Source organism: Pristiophorus japonicus, chromosome 1 (genome assembly GCF_044704955.1).
Source record: "Pristiophorus japonicus isolate sPriJap1 chromosome 1, sPriJap1.hap1, whole genome shotgun sequence".
Taxonomy (NCBI): Eukaryota; Metazoa; Chordata; class Chondrichthyes; family Pristiophoridae; genus Pristiophorus; species Pristiophorus japonicus.
The window spans coordinates 28,001,087-28,018,133 of record NC_091977.1 but is presented as its reverse complement, the minus strand read 5'-3'; the positions used below and the strand labels follow the sequence as shown (position 1 = coordinate 28,018,133).

Here is a 17,047-nt window from a genome sequence, read left to right as displayed (position 1 = left end):
TTCAAAAGGCTTTTGACAAGGTCCCGCACAAGAGATTGGTGTGCAAAATCAAAGCACATTGTATTGGGGGTAATGTACTGACGTGGATAGAGAACTAGTTGGCAGACAGGAAGGAGAGAGTCGGGATAAATGGGTCCTTTTCAGAATGGCAGGCAGTGACTAGTGGAGTGCCGCAGGGCTCAGTGCTGGGACCCCAGCTATTTACAATATACATTAACGATTTAGATGAAGGAATTGAGTGTAATATCTACAAGTTTGCAGATGACACTAAACTGGGTGGCGGTGTGAGCTGTGAGGAGGACACCAAGAGGCTGCAGGGTGACTTGGACAGGTTAGGTGAGTGGGCAAATACATGGCAGATGCAGTATAATGTGGATAACTGTGAGGTTATTCATTTTGGGGGCAAAAACACGAAGGCAGAATATTATCTGAATGGTGGCAAATTAGGAAAAGGGGAGGTGCAATGAGACCTGGGTGTCATGGTTCATCAGTCATTGAAAGTTGGCATGCAGGTACAGCAGGCAGTGAAGAAGGCAAATGGTATGTTGGCCTTCATAGCTAGGGGATTTGAATATAGGAGCAGGGAGGTCTTACTGCAGTTGTACAGGGCCTTGGTGAGGCTCACCTGGAATATTGTGTTCAGTTTTGGTCTCCTAATCTGAGGAAGGACGTTCTTGCTATTGAGGGAGCGCAGTGAAGGTTCACCAGACTGATTCCAGGGATGGCTGGACTGACATATGAGGAGAGACTGGATCAACTGGGTCTGTATTCACTGGAGTTTAGAAGGATGAGAGGGGATCTCATAGAAATGTGTAAGATTCTGACGGGACTGGACAGGTTAGATGCTGGAAGAATGTTCTCGATGTTGGGGAAGTCCAGAACCACCGGACATAGTCTTAGGATAAGTTGTAGGCCATTTGGGACTGAGATGAGGAGAAACTTCTTCACTCAGAGAGTTGTTAACTTGTGGAATTCCCTGCCGCAGAGAGTTGTTGATGCCAGTTCATTGGATATATTCAAGAGGGAGTTAGATATGGCCCTTACGGCTAAAGAGATCAAGGGGGATGGAGAGAAAGCAGGAAAGGGGTACTGAGGGGAATGATCAGCCATGATCTTATTGAATGGTGGTGCAGGCTCGAAGGGCCGAATGGCCTACTCCCGCACCTATTTTTTATGTTTCTATGTTGCTACCTTGAAATAACATAGTCCCTTATACACATTGTACAAGATAAAACTTAGAACAAATTTTACACATCCAAACTACACCAAACTATGCACAAGAGTGACAGAAAGAGAGAGAGAGAGAGAGAGATGACGGGAAAGAAAGCAAGACAGAGAGTATGAGTCACTACTAGTAATCCTTTAAGCAAACATACGTATACTACATTTGGGAGGGTGGGGGGGCATGCCCCACTAGCTCAGTGCATAAATGTATAGGCCAGGAAGGTCCCAGGTTTGCTCCTTGATTTGGGTGAAGTTAAATAATCTCAACCAGGATGGCAGTGAAGATATTATAAACATCATTAGTATCCCCAAGCAGGGGAGAATGGAAATAAAAACATCAGACCCTCCGATCCCAGCTGGCACATTTACTCGAACCATGCATCGACAGAATCAGGCTCCCTTCCTTGCCCTGTCCTGCCCCACATCCTCCTCCCTCCCCCCTCCCTCTCCCCGCCCACCCCATCCCCTCAGTCAAGTAGCCTACCAGCATTCACTGCATTTCTTCTCTACTTACACAGCCGTACAATTGCACGGTTTCTGCAACCCTCCAATATCTCATCCAAGTGGCCATTCTTCATGACTCCGATCTGTGACGGTCGGCAGGTTATTTAATTATGGAGGCATCCGAGACAGGCGCACTGGCTCACTTTGTAGCAGCATAGAGATGGATGAGGAGCTGCATCCCTGTCCGGTTGTTTCCTCTTTCCCAGCAGTAAAACCGGCTGAGATTAGCTAACTCGGTACAGGTCAGTGACCTTCCGCATTTGTAAAACTGAATGGGTGCAATCACCTATGGCGGAGCAGGCTCGAGAGGCTGTATGGCCTACTCCTGCTCCGCCATGGCTCTCTCATCACTGAGTATGACATCTTTGGTCACACTTAACAAAAGGCAATCTTGAGCGAGGTACCAGAGGTTGCTGGTGTTTGAAGGTGGTGACTCACAGACAAGAGAAGTGGGGACAAGGAAAAAAAATAAAATTGATGGAAAAAAGAATGCAAAAGGCATCAAAGAATAGCGGATGTAATGTGCACCTGCATCTCCCCATAGTATGTTGTCCTGATCTCAACACATGCTCAGAAATTTATCATTTAAACATACATACAAAAGTTAATTTACAACAAGACTAAACAAATCATATTTCTACAATGTACATAGCTAGCACCCACAGGCTTTAATGTTTAAGTTGGCTCACCAGTAAGAAAAGTTGTACCTTATAAACAGCATCGAGGAAACGCAAGTCACTTTTTCCTGTAAGTTCTCCACATGCTATTAGCTGCTCGGTCACATAGATGGAATACGAGGTGAAGGCATAGCTGATAATTGGCAGAAAGGCAGCAGGATCACCCCTAGCAAGGCTGTAAAACATAAAATAAAATCGGATGTGCCTGGATCTCAACTCTCTTGTAATTTGCACTTCACTCAGAAATGCCAATTTACCTAATCAACCTGGTGGTGTAATTAAACTGAGCAAGAGTTTTGTGTGCTCAAATGTGGCAGGTGATCTTAGATCCGACCATGTCAAAATATTCAGGTCTGGAGTTAAAATGTACATATGTACTCAGTAAAGGCAAAATCAGATTTCTATCACGGCGATCTCTGTGGCAAAAATATACAGTTTCTCGACATGCAACTGATTGCAGCGCTGTGGAAAGGGGACTCCCAGCAAAGTGCTGCAGTGACGTCAACAAGCTGTCTAAGCAGCCACTCACATTGAAGAATTCTCTCAGCTAGCAAACCAGGAAATAAAAAGCAGTTTCTAACCTCACTTTTTAAAAATATTACAAAGAACAAAATAAAGATTGGGACTTTGACACGGGGATAAGGTAGAAACTGAAATATCATGAACAAATTGCTAATTTTTAGCACAATGGAGAAATTTGACATTCCACAAATATAAAAGTTCGATTTTTCAGGGCGATTGTTTAGCAGTCACTACGCTGTTAAAACCTGAGTTACATCTATTCCAACATGGCTTAACATTTAATGGGGTATTTAACAGAGATATTACCATGGAAAAGCTTTACGTTTGTCAGTTTTACTGATTGCCGGCTACGGAGGCGGGGGGGGGTCCACGGCACAGCCAGTGTCGGAGCGGCGAATGACTGACCGCAACTTCAGGATTTCCACGTTTAGATGCGCATGCGCTACATCCTGAAGTTGCGATGCGTTTCAACGGGGTAATGATGGGGAATGCTGACAGTTTACCATCATTAACCAGCACAAAATTTGGGCCATTATATATTTGTCTGTTATAACAATTGTAGTTTTATATTGGCAGATCATTCTTCATGACCTCATGCGTTATTAAACACGCGTGTTAAAAAAAATGAACATTGCAACCACGCAGATTAGGCAAGTCAGAAGGGACAAAAGTAGAGTGCAACATTTGACCTCAATGCCCCTAGACCATGACGGCTATGAAGAAAATTAGTCACGGTTCCCACTTGATTGATGGTTTTTTTTCCACTTTTGTGAAGGCTGAAGCTTATGCTGTGGCACAGTTCCACAAACACCATTCACTACATCTTCATGTAGAGCTGGGGTGCCTGCCATCCACAGGCTGAACTAGCCCATGTTGAAATTTCATCCAGTCTATCAAGCACCTCATCAAAAAAAATTCCCATGCCTTTGAACCGATCTCTCCCATTCCCAGCATATCCCATGTGGTGAATGAAGCAAGCATCATTAATGGCAAATACACAGCCATCAAAAAAGAGAGAGAGAGAGAGACCTTGAAATTGTGTCTGGATAATAGGCTTGAACGTTTAAACTCATTTACCATCAATATCTCTCTCTGATCTTTGGGAAAATTTAGATTTTTAAATTTAGGCCAAAAGAAGTGGCGCAAATCACTGGGGAAAATTGAGCCCGATAACCCTAGCTCTAGACTCTCCAGCCAGGGGAATTAACCTCTCAGTATCTATCCTGTCAATCCCCTCAGAATCTTTGAAACTCCAGAGAAGATAGGTCCAGATACCCTCTCCCAAGTTTGACACAAGTAGTGTACTTTTTGTACCACCTATCTGCTGCCGAAATCTGTCATAAAAGACTTGCATTTATATAGCGCCTTTCATGACCACCGAACCTCTCAAAGCACTTTAGATCCAATTAAGTACTTTTAAATTGTAGTCACTGTTGTAATGTATCAAACAGATAATTCAACCCTTTTATTTTAAGTACAAACCTGCCCCACAATATAATTTCAAAGCCAAAGAATTCGAACTCAAGATAGTAGAGTTTAGAACTTTGAACGGCATTACAATCAATAAAAAGACATTTTATATCAAGGCACTAAACTTAAATTTAATTTGCATAGGAAGATCATTCTGTTGAAGAAACAAAACGTAACATTTAAACAACTATGTATATCATTCAAAAAATCTAAATAGATATATAATTATAGCTGTATGACTCAACAGGACATGAATTTGAAAGCAAACCTCCACTTGCAACGACAATTTAACCAGAATAGATGCTATGCTAAAATGGTTGTTCTAATTTATTTTGATATTGGATATTTTGACATTTTAATAGAATTGGTCCACTGCATTGGCAACGGTTGTCTTATAAACTTAGTCTAAATATCCAATTAAAAATTTACCAACTCTTTTTCTGAAAGAATTGCATTTGCTACTGTGGCTGGCCTTTCGTTCAATCTGAAGATCCAGTTACTCGGCAATAAATTTCTACTCTGCAGTCATTAATTGTGTGTATAAAAGCAAAATCAACTTCAAATGATATGCACTTCAAAGGCATTAGATATTTGATGTTTAATTCTGTCTATTTTATTCATAGTGCTGGTTAATGTAACCCTGAGCGTATTTATAAAAACTATCCTATAACTATCAGTGGCCGTAATCCTTCCCCCTCCCTCCACAAAAACATTCGGAGGAAAGAGAAAGTTGTCAGCGAAGTTTTGGCGTTGTCGGACTTGAATGATAGCAGCTGACATTTTCAGTACTACAGCCAAACAGAAAGCATCTGCCATAAATAGACGACATCTCTATGAACAGAACCATCCGGGAACCAAATGATTAACTCTCTACTGTCCGGTCTATGCATCTGCGACTCCAAGTGCTGGTGGCTAAAAGCAGTGGACCTTATGATTGCGGTAATAAAACCACACAGACCTGGAAGTCCTAGGTTGGATTCTTTCTCTGTGCTGAGTGAGAGGATCTTAGTTGGGATAGTAGATGAGCTGCTGCAATTCACTTCAGTGAGCTAGAGTGGGAGGGTAGAGGGAGAAATAACTCTGGCTTCACACTCCTGATTTCCAACCAGTAAGCTCTGCTGCAAAGCGCATCTGCACAAACTTTAAGTGATTAAATGGTCTGCTGTCTATACACATGCATCAAGAATGGGCATTTAGGAGGTACTGAAGGGCAACCAGCACAAGCCATTGCCTTCAAAAAAGAGGATAGGGGAAAAAATGGATTAAAGAATGTTACTGACGTATCTAAACCCTGGCACATAAAACAGTAACAAGTTCTCCTACACAAATAGGGCACCAGAATATTAACATTGGTCATTTGACCCATGAACTTTATAAACCACATAAAATCTACCATATCTTGTACTTTACCCCAAGGCAATGTCTGACTAAACTCTTCCTGATTAACTAAAACTCCATCCACCACCATTACTCAAGCCTGGACAGTTGTTTTTCCACAGACAGTAATTTCAGAGAAGAGAATTTGATCAGCACAAAAATGATCGTGTCCCATGGAATATTTAATCATATCAAACTATCCATATCACTTCCCAATATTTTATAAATATAGTGATGTGATACAAAAGTAAATTAGTAAGGATAAATTTGTACAATATAATATTGTATAATCTATATCAATGATTTGGATGAGGGGATCAAATGTAATATATCCAAGTTTGCTGATGATACAAAGCTAGGTGGGAATGTATGTTGTGAGGAGGATGCAAACAGGCTTCAAGGGGATATAGACAGGCTAAGTGAGTAGCCAAAAAAATAGCAAATGGAATATAATGTGGAGAAATGTGAAGTTATCCACTTTGGTAGGAATAATAGAAAAGCAGAGTATTTATTTCAAATGTTGAGAGATTGGGAAATGAAGTTCAGAGGGACCTGGGTGTCATTGTACATGAATCACTGAGAATTAACATGCAAGTACAGCAAGCAATTCAGAAAGCAAATGGTATGTTGGCCTTTATTACAAGAGGATTTGAGTATAAGAGTAAAGACGTCTTACTGCAATTATATAGGGCCTGGTGAGACTGGTCCTGGAGTATTGTGTACAGCTTTGGTCTGCTTACCTAAGGAAGGATATACTTGCCATAGAGGGAGTGCAACAAAGGTTCACCAAACTGATTCCTGGGATGGAGGGGATTGTCCTGTGAGGAGAGATTGAGTCGACTAGGCCTATATTCTCTGGAGTTTAGAAGAATGAGATGTGATCTCATTGAAACATATAAAATTCTTACAGGGCTTGACAGGGTAGATACAAGGAGGATGTTTCCTCTGGCTGCGGAGTGTAGAACCAGGGGTCACAGTCTCAGAATAAGAGGTCGGCTATTTAGGACTGAGATGAGGAGAAACTTCTTCACTCAGGAGGGCGGTGAATCCTTGGAATTCTCTACCGCAGAGGGCTGTGGAGGCTCAGTCATTGAGTATATTCAAAACAGAGATTGATAGATTTTTGCATATTAAGGGAATCAAGGGATATGGGGATAGTGCAGGAAAAATGGAGTTGAGAACAAAGATCAGCCATGATCTTACTGAATGGCCTATACCTGCTCCTATTTCTTATGTTCTTATATTAATTAGACCAGAAGTTAAGTGTATTGAGTGCAGTTTTGGGCACCCCCATCATAGGAAGCACATTAAAAAGATTTGCATTTATATAGCGCCTTTCACAACCACCAGACATCCCAAAATCAATGAAGTACTTTTGAAGTGTAGTCACTGTTGTAATGTAGAAAACCCAGCAGCCAATTTGTACACAGCAAGCTCCCACAAACAGCAATGTGATAATGACCAGATAATCTGTTTTTTGTTATGTTGGTTGAGGGATAAATATTGGCCAGGACTCCAGGGATAACTCCCCTGCTCTTCTTCGAAAAATAGTGTCCATGAGGTCTGTTACGTCCACCTGAGAGTGCAAACGGGGCCTTGGTTTAACGTCTCTTCCGAAAGCCGGCACCTCCGACAGTACAGCACTCTCTCAGTACTGCACTGGAGTGTCAGTCTGGATTTTAGTGCTCAAGTCTCTGGAGTGGGACTTGTACCCATAACCTTCTGACTCAGGTGAGTGTGCTGCCCACTGAGTCACGGCTGAGACTAAAGCCACAGAGCATACAGTATATTTACCAGAATGATGCTCGAGATGGAAAGCTATAATTATAAGGTGAGATTTGAAATAGTGTGACTAGTTCCATTGGAACGAAGGCTTAGAAGAGATTTAAGAGGTTCTGAAGGATTTTGATAGGGTGAATAGAATGAAACTATTTCCTCTAGTTGGTTAGTCAGTGACAAGGAGACATCAATTAAATGTCACCAAGAGAATGAGGAAATAGGTGAGGAGAAAATTCTCTATGCAGGAGTGTTGGTGATTGATACTTTGCTCTAGGAAGTGATTGAGGTAGAGACCATTGCATCTTACATGGGAAAATTGGACAAATATTAGAAACAAATGAAGAAACTGGGCTGTGGAATATGTGGGACAGCTGGATTCATTTTGGATTGCTCTTGCAAAGAGTTGACACAGACACGATGGGTTGAATGGCTTCCTGCTCTGCTATAACACCAAAGAGCAGAAAACGCTAGTGGGAGTTGTGTACAGACCACCAAATAGTAGTAGTGAGGTTGGGGATGGCATCAAACAGGAAATTAGGGATGCATGCAATAAAGGTACAGCAGTTATCGTGGGTGACTTTAATCTACATATTGATTGGGCTAACCAAACTGGTAGCAATACAGTGGAGAAGGATTTCCTGGAGTGTATAAGGGATGGTTTTCTAGACCAATATGTCGAGGAACCAACTAGAGAGCTGGCCATCCTAGACTGGGTGTTGTGTAACGAGATAGGATTAATTAGCAATCTTGTTGTGCGAGGCCCCTTGGGGAAGAGTGACCATAATATGGTAAAATTCTTCATTAAGATGGAAGTGACACAGTTAATTCCGAGACTAGGGTCCTGAACTTAAAGAAAGGTAACTTTGATGGTACGAGACGTGAATTGGCTAGGATAGACTGGCGAATGATACTTGAAGGGTTGACGTTGGATAGGCAATGGCAGACATTTAAAGATCACACGGATGAACTTCAACAATTGTACACCCCTGTCTGGCGTAAAAATAAAATGGGGCTCAACCATAGCTAACAAGGGAAATTAGGGATAGAGTTAAATCCAAGGAAGAGGCACATAAATTGGCCAGAAAAAGCAACAAACCTAAGGGCTGGGAGAAATTTAGAATTCAGCAGAGGAGGACAAAGGCTTTAATTAGGAGGGGGAAAATAGAGTATGAGAGTAAGCTTGCAGGGAACATAAAAACTGACTGCAAATGCTTCTATAGATATGTGAAGAGAAAATGATTAGTGAAGACAAATATAGGTCCCTTGCAGTCAGAATCAGGTGAATTTATAATGGGGAACAAAGAAATGGCAGACTAACTGAACAAATAATTTGGTTCTGTCTTCACTAAGGAAATTACAAATAACCTTCTGGAAATACTAGGGGACCGAGGGTCTAGCGAGGAGGAACTGAAGGAAATCCTTATTAGTCAGAAAAGTATGTTAGGGAAATTGATGGGATGAAGGCCGATAAATCCCCAGGGTCTGATAGTCTGCATCCCAGAGTACTTAAGAAAGTGGCCCTAGAAATAGTGGATGCATTGGTGGTCATTTTCCAACATTCGAGAGACTCTGGATCAGATCCTATGGATTGGAGGGTAGCAAATGTAACACCACTTTTTAAAAAAGGAGGGAGAGAGAAAACAGGGAATTATAAACTGGTCAGCCTGACATTGGTAGTGGGGAAAATGTTGGAATCAATTATTAAAGATGTAATAGCAGCGCATTTGGAAAGCAGTGACAGGATCGGTCCAAGTCAGCATGGATTTATGAAAGGGAAATCATGCTAGACAAATCTTCTAGAATTTTTTGAGGATGTAACTAAGTGGTTAAGGGAGAACCAGTGGATGTGGTGTATTTGGACTTTTAAAAGGCTTTTGACAAGGTCCCACACGAGAGATTAGTGTGCAAAATTAAAGCATATGGTATTGGGGGTAATGTATTGACGTGAATAGAGAACTGGTTGTCAGACAGGAAGCAAAGAGTAGGAATAAAAGTGTCCTTTTCAGAATGGCAGGCAGTGACTAGTGGGGTGCCGCAAGGTTCAGTGCTGGGACCCCAGCTATTTACAATATACATTAATGATTTAGACGAAGGAATTGAATGTAATATCTCCAAGTTTGCAGATGACACTAAGCTGGGTGGCAGTGTGAGCTATGAGGAGGATGCTAGGAGGTTGCAGGGTGACTTGGACAGATTAGGTGAGTGGGCAAATGCATGGCAGATGCAGTATAATGTAAATAAATGTGAGGTTATCCACTTTGGTGGCAAAAACAGGAAGGCAGATTATCGAAATGGTGACAGATTAGGAAAAGGGGAAGTGTAACGAGATCTGGGTGTCATGGTACATCAGTTATTGAAAGTTGGCATGCAGGTACAGCAGGCGGTGAGGAAGGCAAATGGCATGTTGGCCTTCATAGCGAGGATTTGAGTATCGGAGCAGGGAGGTCTTACTGCAGTTGTACAGGGCCTTAGTGATGCCACACCTTGAATATTGTGTACAGTTTTGGTCTCCTAATCTGAGGAAGGATATTCTTGTTATTGAGGAAGTGCAGCGAAGGTTCACCAGACTGATTCCTGGCATGGCAGGACTGACATATGAAGAAAGACTGGATCGACTAGGCTTATATTCACTGGAATTTAGAAGAATGAGAGGGGATCTCATAGAAAGATATAAAATTCTGACGAGATTGGACAGGTTAGATGCAGGAAGAATGTTTCCGATTTTGGGGAAGTCCAGAACCAGGGGTCACAGTCTAAGGATAAGGGGTAAGCCATTTGGGACAGAGATGAGGAGAAACTTCTTCACTCAGAGAATTGTGAACCTGTGGAATTCTCTGCCACAGAAAGTTGTTGAAGTCAGTTTGTTAGATATATTCAAAAGGGAGTTAGATGTGGCCCTTACGGCTAAAGGGATCAAGGGGTATGGAGAGAAAGCAGGAATGGGATACTGAAGTTGCATGGATCAGCCATGATCATATTGAATGGTGGTGCAGGCTCGAAGGGCCGAATGGCCTATTCCTGCACCTATTTTCTATGTTTCTATAAACGTTTATGATCCTATATTTAGAATTAATGATTGCAGCATGAACTGCTTCTAATGGGTGACTACCCAACAGAAAAACAATCTTGAAGCTCACTTTATCCTGCAGCTCTGGGCTCAGTTGTATTATACAGCCTTCTTTCCTTTGCATTATACGTGTCTGTCAACATTTTAAAAAACTGGATTCGGTCCCCTTCCAACTTTTTCTCAATTGAAAAAAAATGGTTTCCGAGTTAAACACATTAAATTAGTTATTGTACATCACTTGACCAATCCATCAGAAGTTGGGCAGTTCTCAAATGGATTTTGTTTGCATGGAACTTTGACCAGCAGAAATCGCAACGCATTTTGTCCCTTTTTCAAATTTAGAATGTTGTAGGGCTTTTTGTTCCTACCAAAGGGAAATCTACTTTGAGCACCCAGCATTCTCTGGTCTAAGAACCACCTGGTTATCATGCCATACCAGAAATGGGCAAATGACCATCAGTGCCTGGAGATTACGAAAGAGGTCTCTTGCAATGTAATCAAGACTTGAGAATGAAAGAGCTTGAAAAGTTTGATAAATACATGTCGAACAAAATTTACTTCTCAAGGAGACAGAGGAAATCAAGCTGGACATTGCCATGCTCCTTTCATAAAGTGATTTCTAAGATTTCCCCAAGAGAGCCAGAGAAATATGAAAGATATTTCTCAGAAATATGGACTCTGATAGCGTTTGATCTCAAGTTCAAATTCCTGGCTTCATACACAAAAACACATCCAAATGTCTGGATGAATCCCAGACGACAAACTTCTTCCGCTTGGCATTATTGGTGGACGGTTTCCTGTAACTCATTACAAAGGCTAACAAACTTTATCTCTCTCTGTTCGATAGCCAGGCGATCAAGAGAAGCCTGGTGGGTCTGTGTGCAGCAAGGCAGTCGAAACTATAGCCCCACAAACCCTATGTTAACCACCCAATCTCTAATTACCTTGACGCTGGCAAGCCCGACATTTACTGCCCATCCATAGCTGCCCTGAATTCTATGTGGCGATCTGATACAACTGAGGGCAGTTAAGAGTCACTGGACAACGACGACAGATTTCCTTCCCAAAAGAACATACGTGAACCAGTTGGGCTTTTACGACAATGACAGTTCCACGGTCACTTTTACCGATACAGGTTGGACCTCCGATACCGGAAACATCCGTGGTTCAGCTTCGGCATCGGTTTCCCGCGCTTCCTGACTCTGTGATCAGTGCGCAACTGCTGCTTTGCGTGGGTGGCGCCCTGGTTTCCTGCGCTTACACAGAGAGAGAGAGAGAGAGAGCGCGAGGCCCAAGTTTCGCAGCCTGAGCCGGACCGTGGCAGAGGCGCTCAGGAGCCCGGATGCTGTCTACAGATACTGGTATGCGTAAGCGTGACTTCCCGTGCTTCGGAAAATTCTCTGTTCTGGCACCGGTCAGGTCCCGAGGGCGCCGGACCAGAGGGGTCCAAATTGTACGAGCGTTTATTTCCAGATTTAAAAAAAATGAATTCAAATTCTGAAACCAACATCATGAAATCTGAACTTCTGCAGATTATTAGTCCAGGCCTCTATTATAGAATCATATAATGGTTACAGCAAAGGGGGCCGCCATTCGGCCCATCGAGCCCATGCTGGCTCTCTGCAAGAACACTACAGCTAGTCGCACTCCCCTTTCCCCATAGCCCTGCATGTTTTTCCTTACAAATTATGGCAGCAGTGGGACAAACCCACACCTCTGAAGAGACTGAAGCCTCAGCAGCTTAGACCACACGGCCACTGGGTTATGGGCCCGGTAACATAGCCACTACACTACCTGCTTGTCATAAGGGTTACCCTTGCCAGTTTGGTAATAAAGGCATATTATTGGAGCAAAACAGAAGGTGCTTTAATCTGAATCTAAACCACATAAGGTCACTCCAGAGATTTGAGCAGAATCAAAGCTGACACATCAGTGCAGTACTGAGGAAGTGCTGCACTGTCTGAGGTGGTATCGTTTGGATGCCACTTTAAACCGAGGCTCCGCCTGCCCTCTTAGTTGGATAATAAGAGATACCAAGGCATTTTTCGAAGGTGAGCAGGCGAGTTCTTTTCAACATACATCCCAAAATTTATCGGCAAAACAGGTTAACTGGTCATTGTCTCGTCTCAGTTTGTGGGATCTTGCTATGTACAAATTGATTGCCATGTTTCCTTCAGTACAAGTGACTACACTTCAAAAATGCTTAATTGGCTGTAAAGCACTTTGCGACATTCTCAGGTAGTGAAAGGCGCTATATAAATGAAAATTTCTCTTTCTATATTGAACCAAAGAATGCTTAATGCCCAAAATGAGAAAATGTTCCATCCAAAGAACCAACATCCTTCACATCGATAAGCACAAAATAAGACCCCATTTTTTAAATCTTTTGGCCTAAGTAAACAATCACACTGTTGTATTATGGTCTCTTACCCATTATAATCAACATCACGAGGATAATTCAATGAACGAAGTCCTTGTTCTAGTTTTCGAAGGGATCCTTTCAAATCGCCAGTCGCCATCTTGGGCCTACAACATGATCAACAGGGTCACAAATGATCAAAAAGTATGTGGACCCATCTTATCTTATTGCAATTTATAAATAGTTGTTCAGAGACTCAGTCACTTCAGCCAAGCAGTGAACACCACAGCAGTACTGATGAGCAAGGTGAACATAGGAGATATATAAAAAAAGGTGTGTGCCCAATAATGCCTCAGAATACCTCAAAAGCTCTTCACCCAGTTAATTACTTTGGAAAGCTGTAACTAAATGTGCAGGAAAATGCAACCAGCATAGCAAGATCCCACAAACAGCACTGGGACAAATAACCAGTATATCTGTTTTTGATTACATAGATACAGGAATAAGCCATTCAGTCCCTCGAGCCCATGCCATCATTCAATATTATAATTGCTGATCTGCACCTCAACACTATTTACCTGCGTTAGCTCCATATCCCTGGATACCCTTATCAAATAACAAAAAATCTAGCACTCAGTCTGCAAAATGTGATTTGGCCCAGCATCCACAACGGGTTTGTTTGGGGGGAGGGGGGCGGGCGGGGGAGAAAGAGTGTCAAAGTTTTACTTTCTGGTTACATTACTAAATTACCTATCTCAACAACAACTACTTGTATTTATATAGCGCCTTTAATGTCCCAATGCGTTTCACAGGAGTATGAGATTAAAAAATTTGACACCAAGCCGCATAAGTAGAAATTAGGGTAGGTGACCAAGGAGCGTCTTGAAGGAGAAAAGAGCGGTAGAGAGACGGGGAGGTTTAGGCAGAGAGTTCCAGAGCTTGGGGCCAAGGCAACAGAAGGCACAGCCACCAATGGTTGAGCGATTATAATCAGGGATGCTCAAGAGGGCAGAATTAGAGGAGCAAGATCCTACAAATCCCCAGGGAGGTCAAGCACACCAACATCAGCGGCCTCATCCAGGCTAACATCCCGAGCATTGAAGCACTGACCACACTTGATCAGCTCCGCTGGGCAGGCCACATAGTTCGCATGCCAGACACGAGACTCCCAAAGCAAGTGCTCTATGCAGAGCTCCTTCACGGCAAACGAGCCAAAGGTGGCAGCGGAAACATTACAAGGACACCCTCAAGCCTCCCTGATAAATTGCGACATCACCACTGACACCTGGGAGTCCCTGGCCAAAGACCACCAAGTGGAGAAAATGCATCTGGGAGGGCGCTGAGCACTTCGAGCCTCAACGCCGAGAGCGTGCAGAAATCAAGCGCAGGCAACTGAAAGAGCGTGCGGCAAACCAGTCCCACCCACTCCTTCCCTCAACGCCTATCTGTCCCACCTGTGACAGAGTCTGTTGCTCTCATATTGGACTGTTCAGCCATCAAAGAACTCACTTCAGGAGTGGAAGCAAGTCTTCCTCGATTCCGAGGGACTGCCTATGATGATGATGGAGGAGTGCAGACATCCCGATGATTGTGGGGCTGGAGGAGATTACAGACATATGGAAGGATTTGAAAATAATGATGAGAATTTTGAAATCGAGGCGTTGCTTAACTGGAAGTCAATGTAGGTCAGCAAGCACAGCGGTGATGGGTGAGCGGGACTTGGTGCAAGTTAGGATACGGGCAGCCGAGTTTTGGATCACCTCTAGTAATACATAGGGTAGAATGTGGGATGCCAAACAGGAGTGTGTTGGAATAATCAAGTCTAGAGGTATCAAGGCACAGATGAGGACAAAGGCGGAGACGGGCGATGTTACGGAGGTGAAAATAGGCGTTCTTAGTTATGCTGCGGATGTGGTTGAAAGCTCATTTCTGGGTCAAAAATGACACCACGGTTGCGAACAGTCTGGTTCATTGTCAGACAGAGTTGGGGAGACGGAACGGAGTTTCTGGCAGGAACCAAAAACAATGGCTTGGGTCGTCCCAGTATTCAATTGGAGAAAATTTCTGCTGATTCAGAACTTAGACAGTCTGACAATTTAGAGACCGTGGAAGGAAATGTAGGAAAGGAAATCTGCCGTGCTTACCTGGGCTGGCTTATATGTGACCCTAGACTCTCAGTGCGGAGGGGTCGAGAGAAGTGATATTGAGGTAGACCTGGGTGTCATCAGCATACATGTGCAAAGTGACATTGTGTTTTCAGATGATGTCGCCAAGGGGCATTATGTAGATGAGAAATAGGAGGGGGCCAAGGATAGATCCTAGTGGGAATACCAAAGGCAACAAGATAAGTCCTTGCAGGTGATTCTCTGGCTACGATTCGATAGATAAGAATGGAACCGGGCGAGTGCAATCACCACCCCCCCCCCCCCCCCCAGCTGGGCGACAGCGGAGAGGCGTTGAAGGATAGAGTGGTCACCCGTGTCAAAGGCTGCAGACAAGTCAAGAAGGACTAGGAGGGATAGCTTGCCTTAGTCACAGTCAATAATAATAGGAAAATTAGGCCACTTTTTCAGGATTTCTCCAAATAGAGGTAATAATTTCTCTGTATCATCCGATCAAATCACTGTCATTTTAAACTCTGGGAATTAGCTCACTCCTCAACCTTGTAAATTAAAGGGATTACAAACAAAGTTTGTGAACAGAGGGGGTGGGGGGCTAAGACAGACAGACGGCGGGGCTCCAGCCCAGGGTCATGAGGCGATGGAGGGGAAGAGGATGCTGAGAGATGTGGACACACCGGCCGACCCTCCCTCCCTCTCTCTGGAGTTCTGCAAAGGTACGATCAGCTGAAGGAACATTTCACGTCACGCACACCACCGTAAACCTGTCACGGGGTCACTCTGCCCGCCGAGGCTGTGACCTGACTAGCCGGCCTTCCCTCACCTGCCGCTCCCCCCGCCTCTCCTCTCGCTCCGTTTTGAACGTTCACCGCCTCTGGCAGTTACCGGATGTGATTGACGGATTCATTGGCTCCGCCCTTTGAGTGTGATTGGCGGGCTCCTCGGCCTGCCCTTTGCGATTGGTTCCGTCGCACCGCCTTTGTGATTGGGTCCGTAACCCCGCCCCTTAAACGTGATTGGTTCCCTCTCCCCGCCCATTGAAGATGATTGGTGCTCTCTCTCCGCCCATTGAACGTGATTGGTTCCCTTGCCCCGTCCCTTGAATGTGATTGGTTATCTCATGGCCGCCTTGCGCTTGCCGCCCTCTGGATTCGCGCGCACTTCTGGCGGGGGCCTCGAGCAGTCGTGATTCCGCGCCGCAAATTCAACAGAAAATGGTGCAGCGTATAACTGTTTATTTATCAACAGTTCTGGTTTTGTATTCTTAATACATTGTTTTCGAAAACAAAGTCCTTTTTCCTCTTGTCAGCATGTTTCTTTCATTGATTGAATTTGCCCCTTCTACTATAAAAATAGATGTTGGCCCTGATGCAACAAACTTGGAATATATTTTTGACAATTACATATTATTTACGGCACACAAACAGGTCATTCAGCCCAACTGGTCAATGGTAGTGTTCATGCTCCACGTGAGCCTCCTTTCCTAATCCCATCGCCATCATTTAAAACAGAAAAACTTGCATTTATATAGCGCCTTTCACCACCACTGGACGTCCCAAAGTGCTTTACAGCCTAGCATGTACTTTTGGAGTGTGGTCACTGTTGTAATGTGGGAAAGGCTGCAGCCAATTTGCACAGCAAGCTCCCACAATCAGCTGTGTGACAATGACCAGATAATGGCCCGGATTTTAAAGGCACAGCCGTATGCGGTCGTAAGTGCCCGCAAGTTCTGGCTTTCCGCGTGCATGTGCAAAAACCCGGAACTTGCAATCTGTCATGTTTCAGCTTGACAGATCGTACGCATCTGCTGGAAATGGACATTCGTTGCCCAGCGAATGCCCTCAAAAGCCTTATAGAAACATAGAAAATAGGTACAGAAGTAGGCCATTCGGCCCTTCGAGCCTGCACCGCCATTCAGTTAGTTCATAGCAACCTCAGTACCCCATTC

The 17,047-nt window shown here is 43.7% G+C and overlaps 1 protein-coding gene across 3 annotated transcripts in view; it reads right to left on the bottom strand.

Moving 5' to 3' along the window:
• cep44 (centrosomal protein 44) overlaps positions 1 to 15,975 on the bottom strand; it is an 84,134-nt gene extending 68,159 nt beyond the window's left edge. For 2 of the 3 annotated variants that reach the window (XM_070896311.1, XM_070896490.1), the window contains exons 1-3: positions 15,923 to 15,975; positions 13,051 to 13,146; positions 2,436 to 2,580 (exon numbers count right to left, since the gene is read on the bottom strand). In XM_070896311.1, the coding sequence (XP_070752412.1) occupies positions 2,436 to 2,580; positions 13,051 to 13,139 (234 nt within the window). In that variant the 5' untranslated portion in view covers positions 13,140 to 13,146; positions 15,923 to 15,975. Of the gene's footprint in view, positions 1 to 2,435; positions 2,581 to 13,050; positions 13,147 to 15,123; positions 15,349 to 15,922 lie in introns of those variants that run through there. The other variant, XM_070896400.1, reaches the window with a different exon arrangement.
• Positions 15,976 to 17,047: the final 1,072 nt, after the last annotated feature.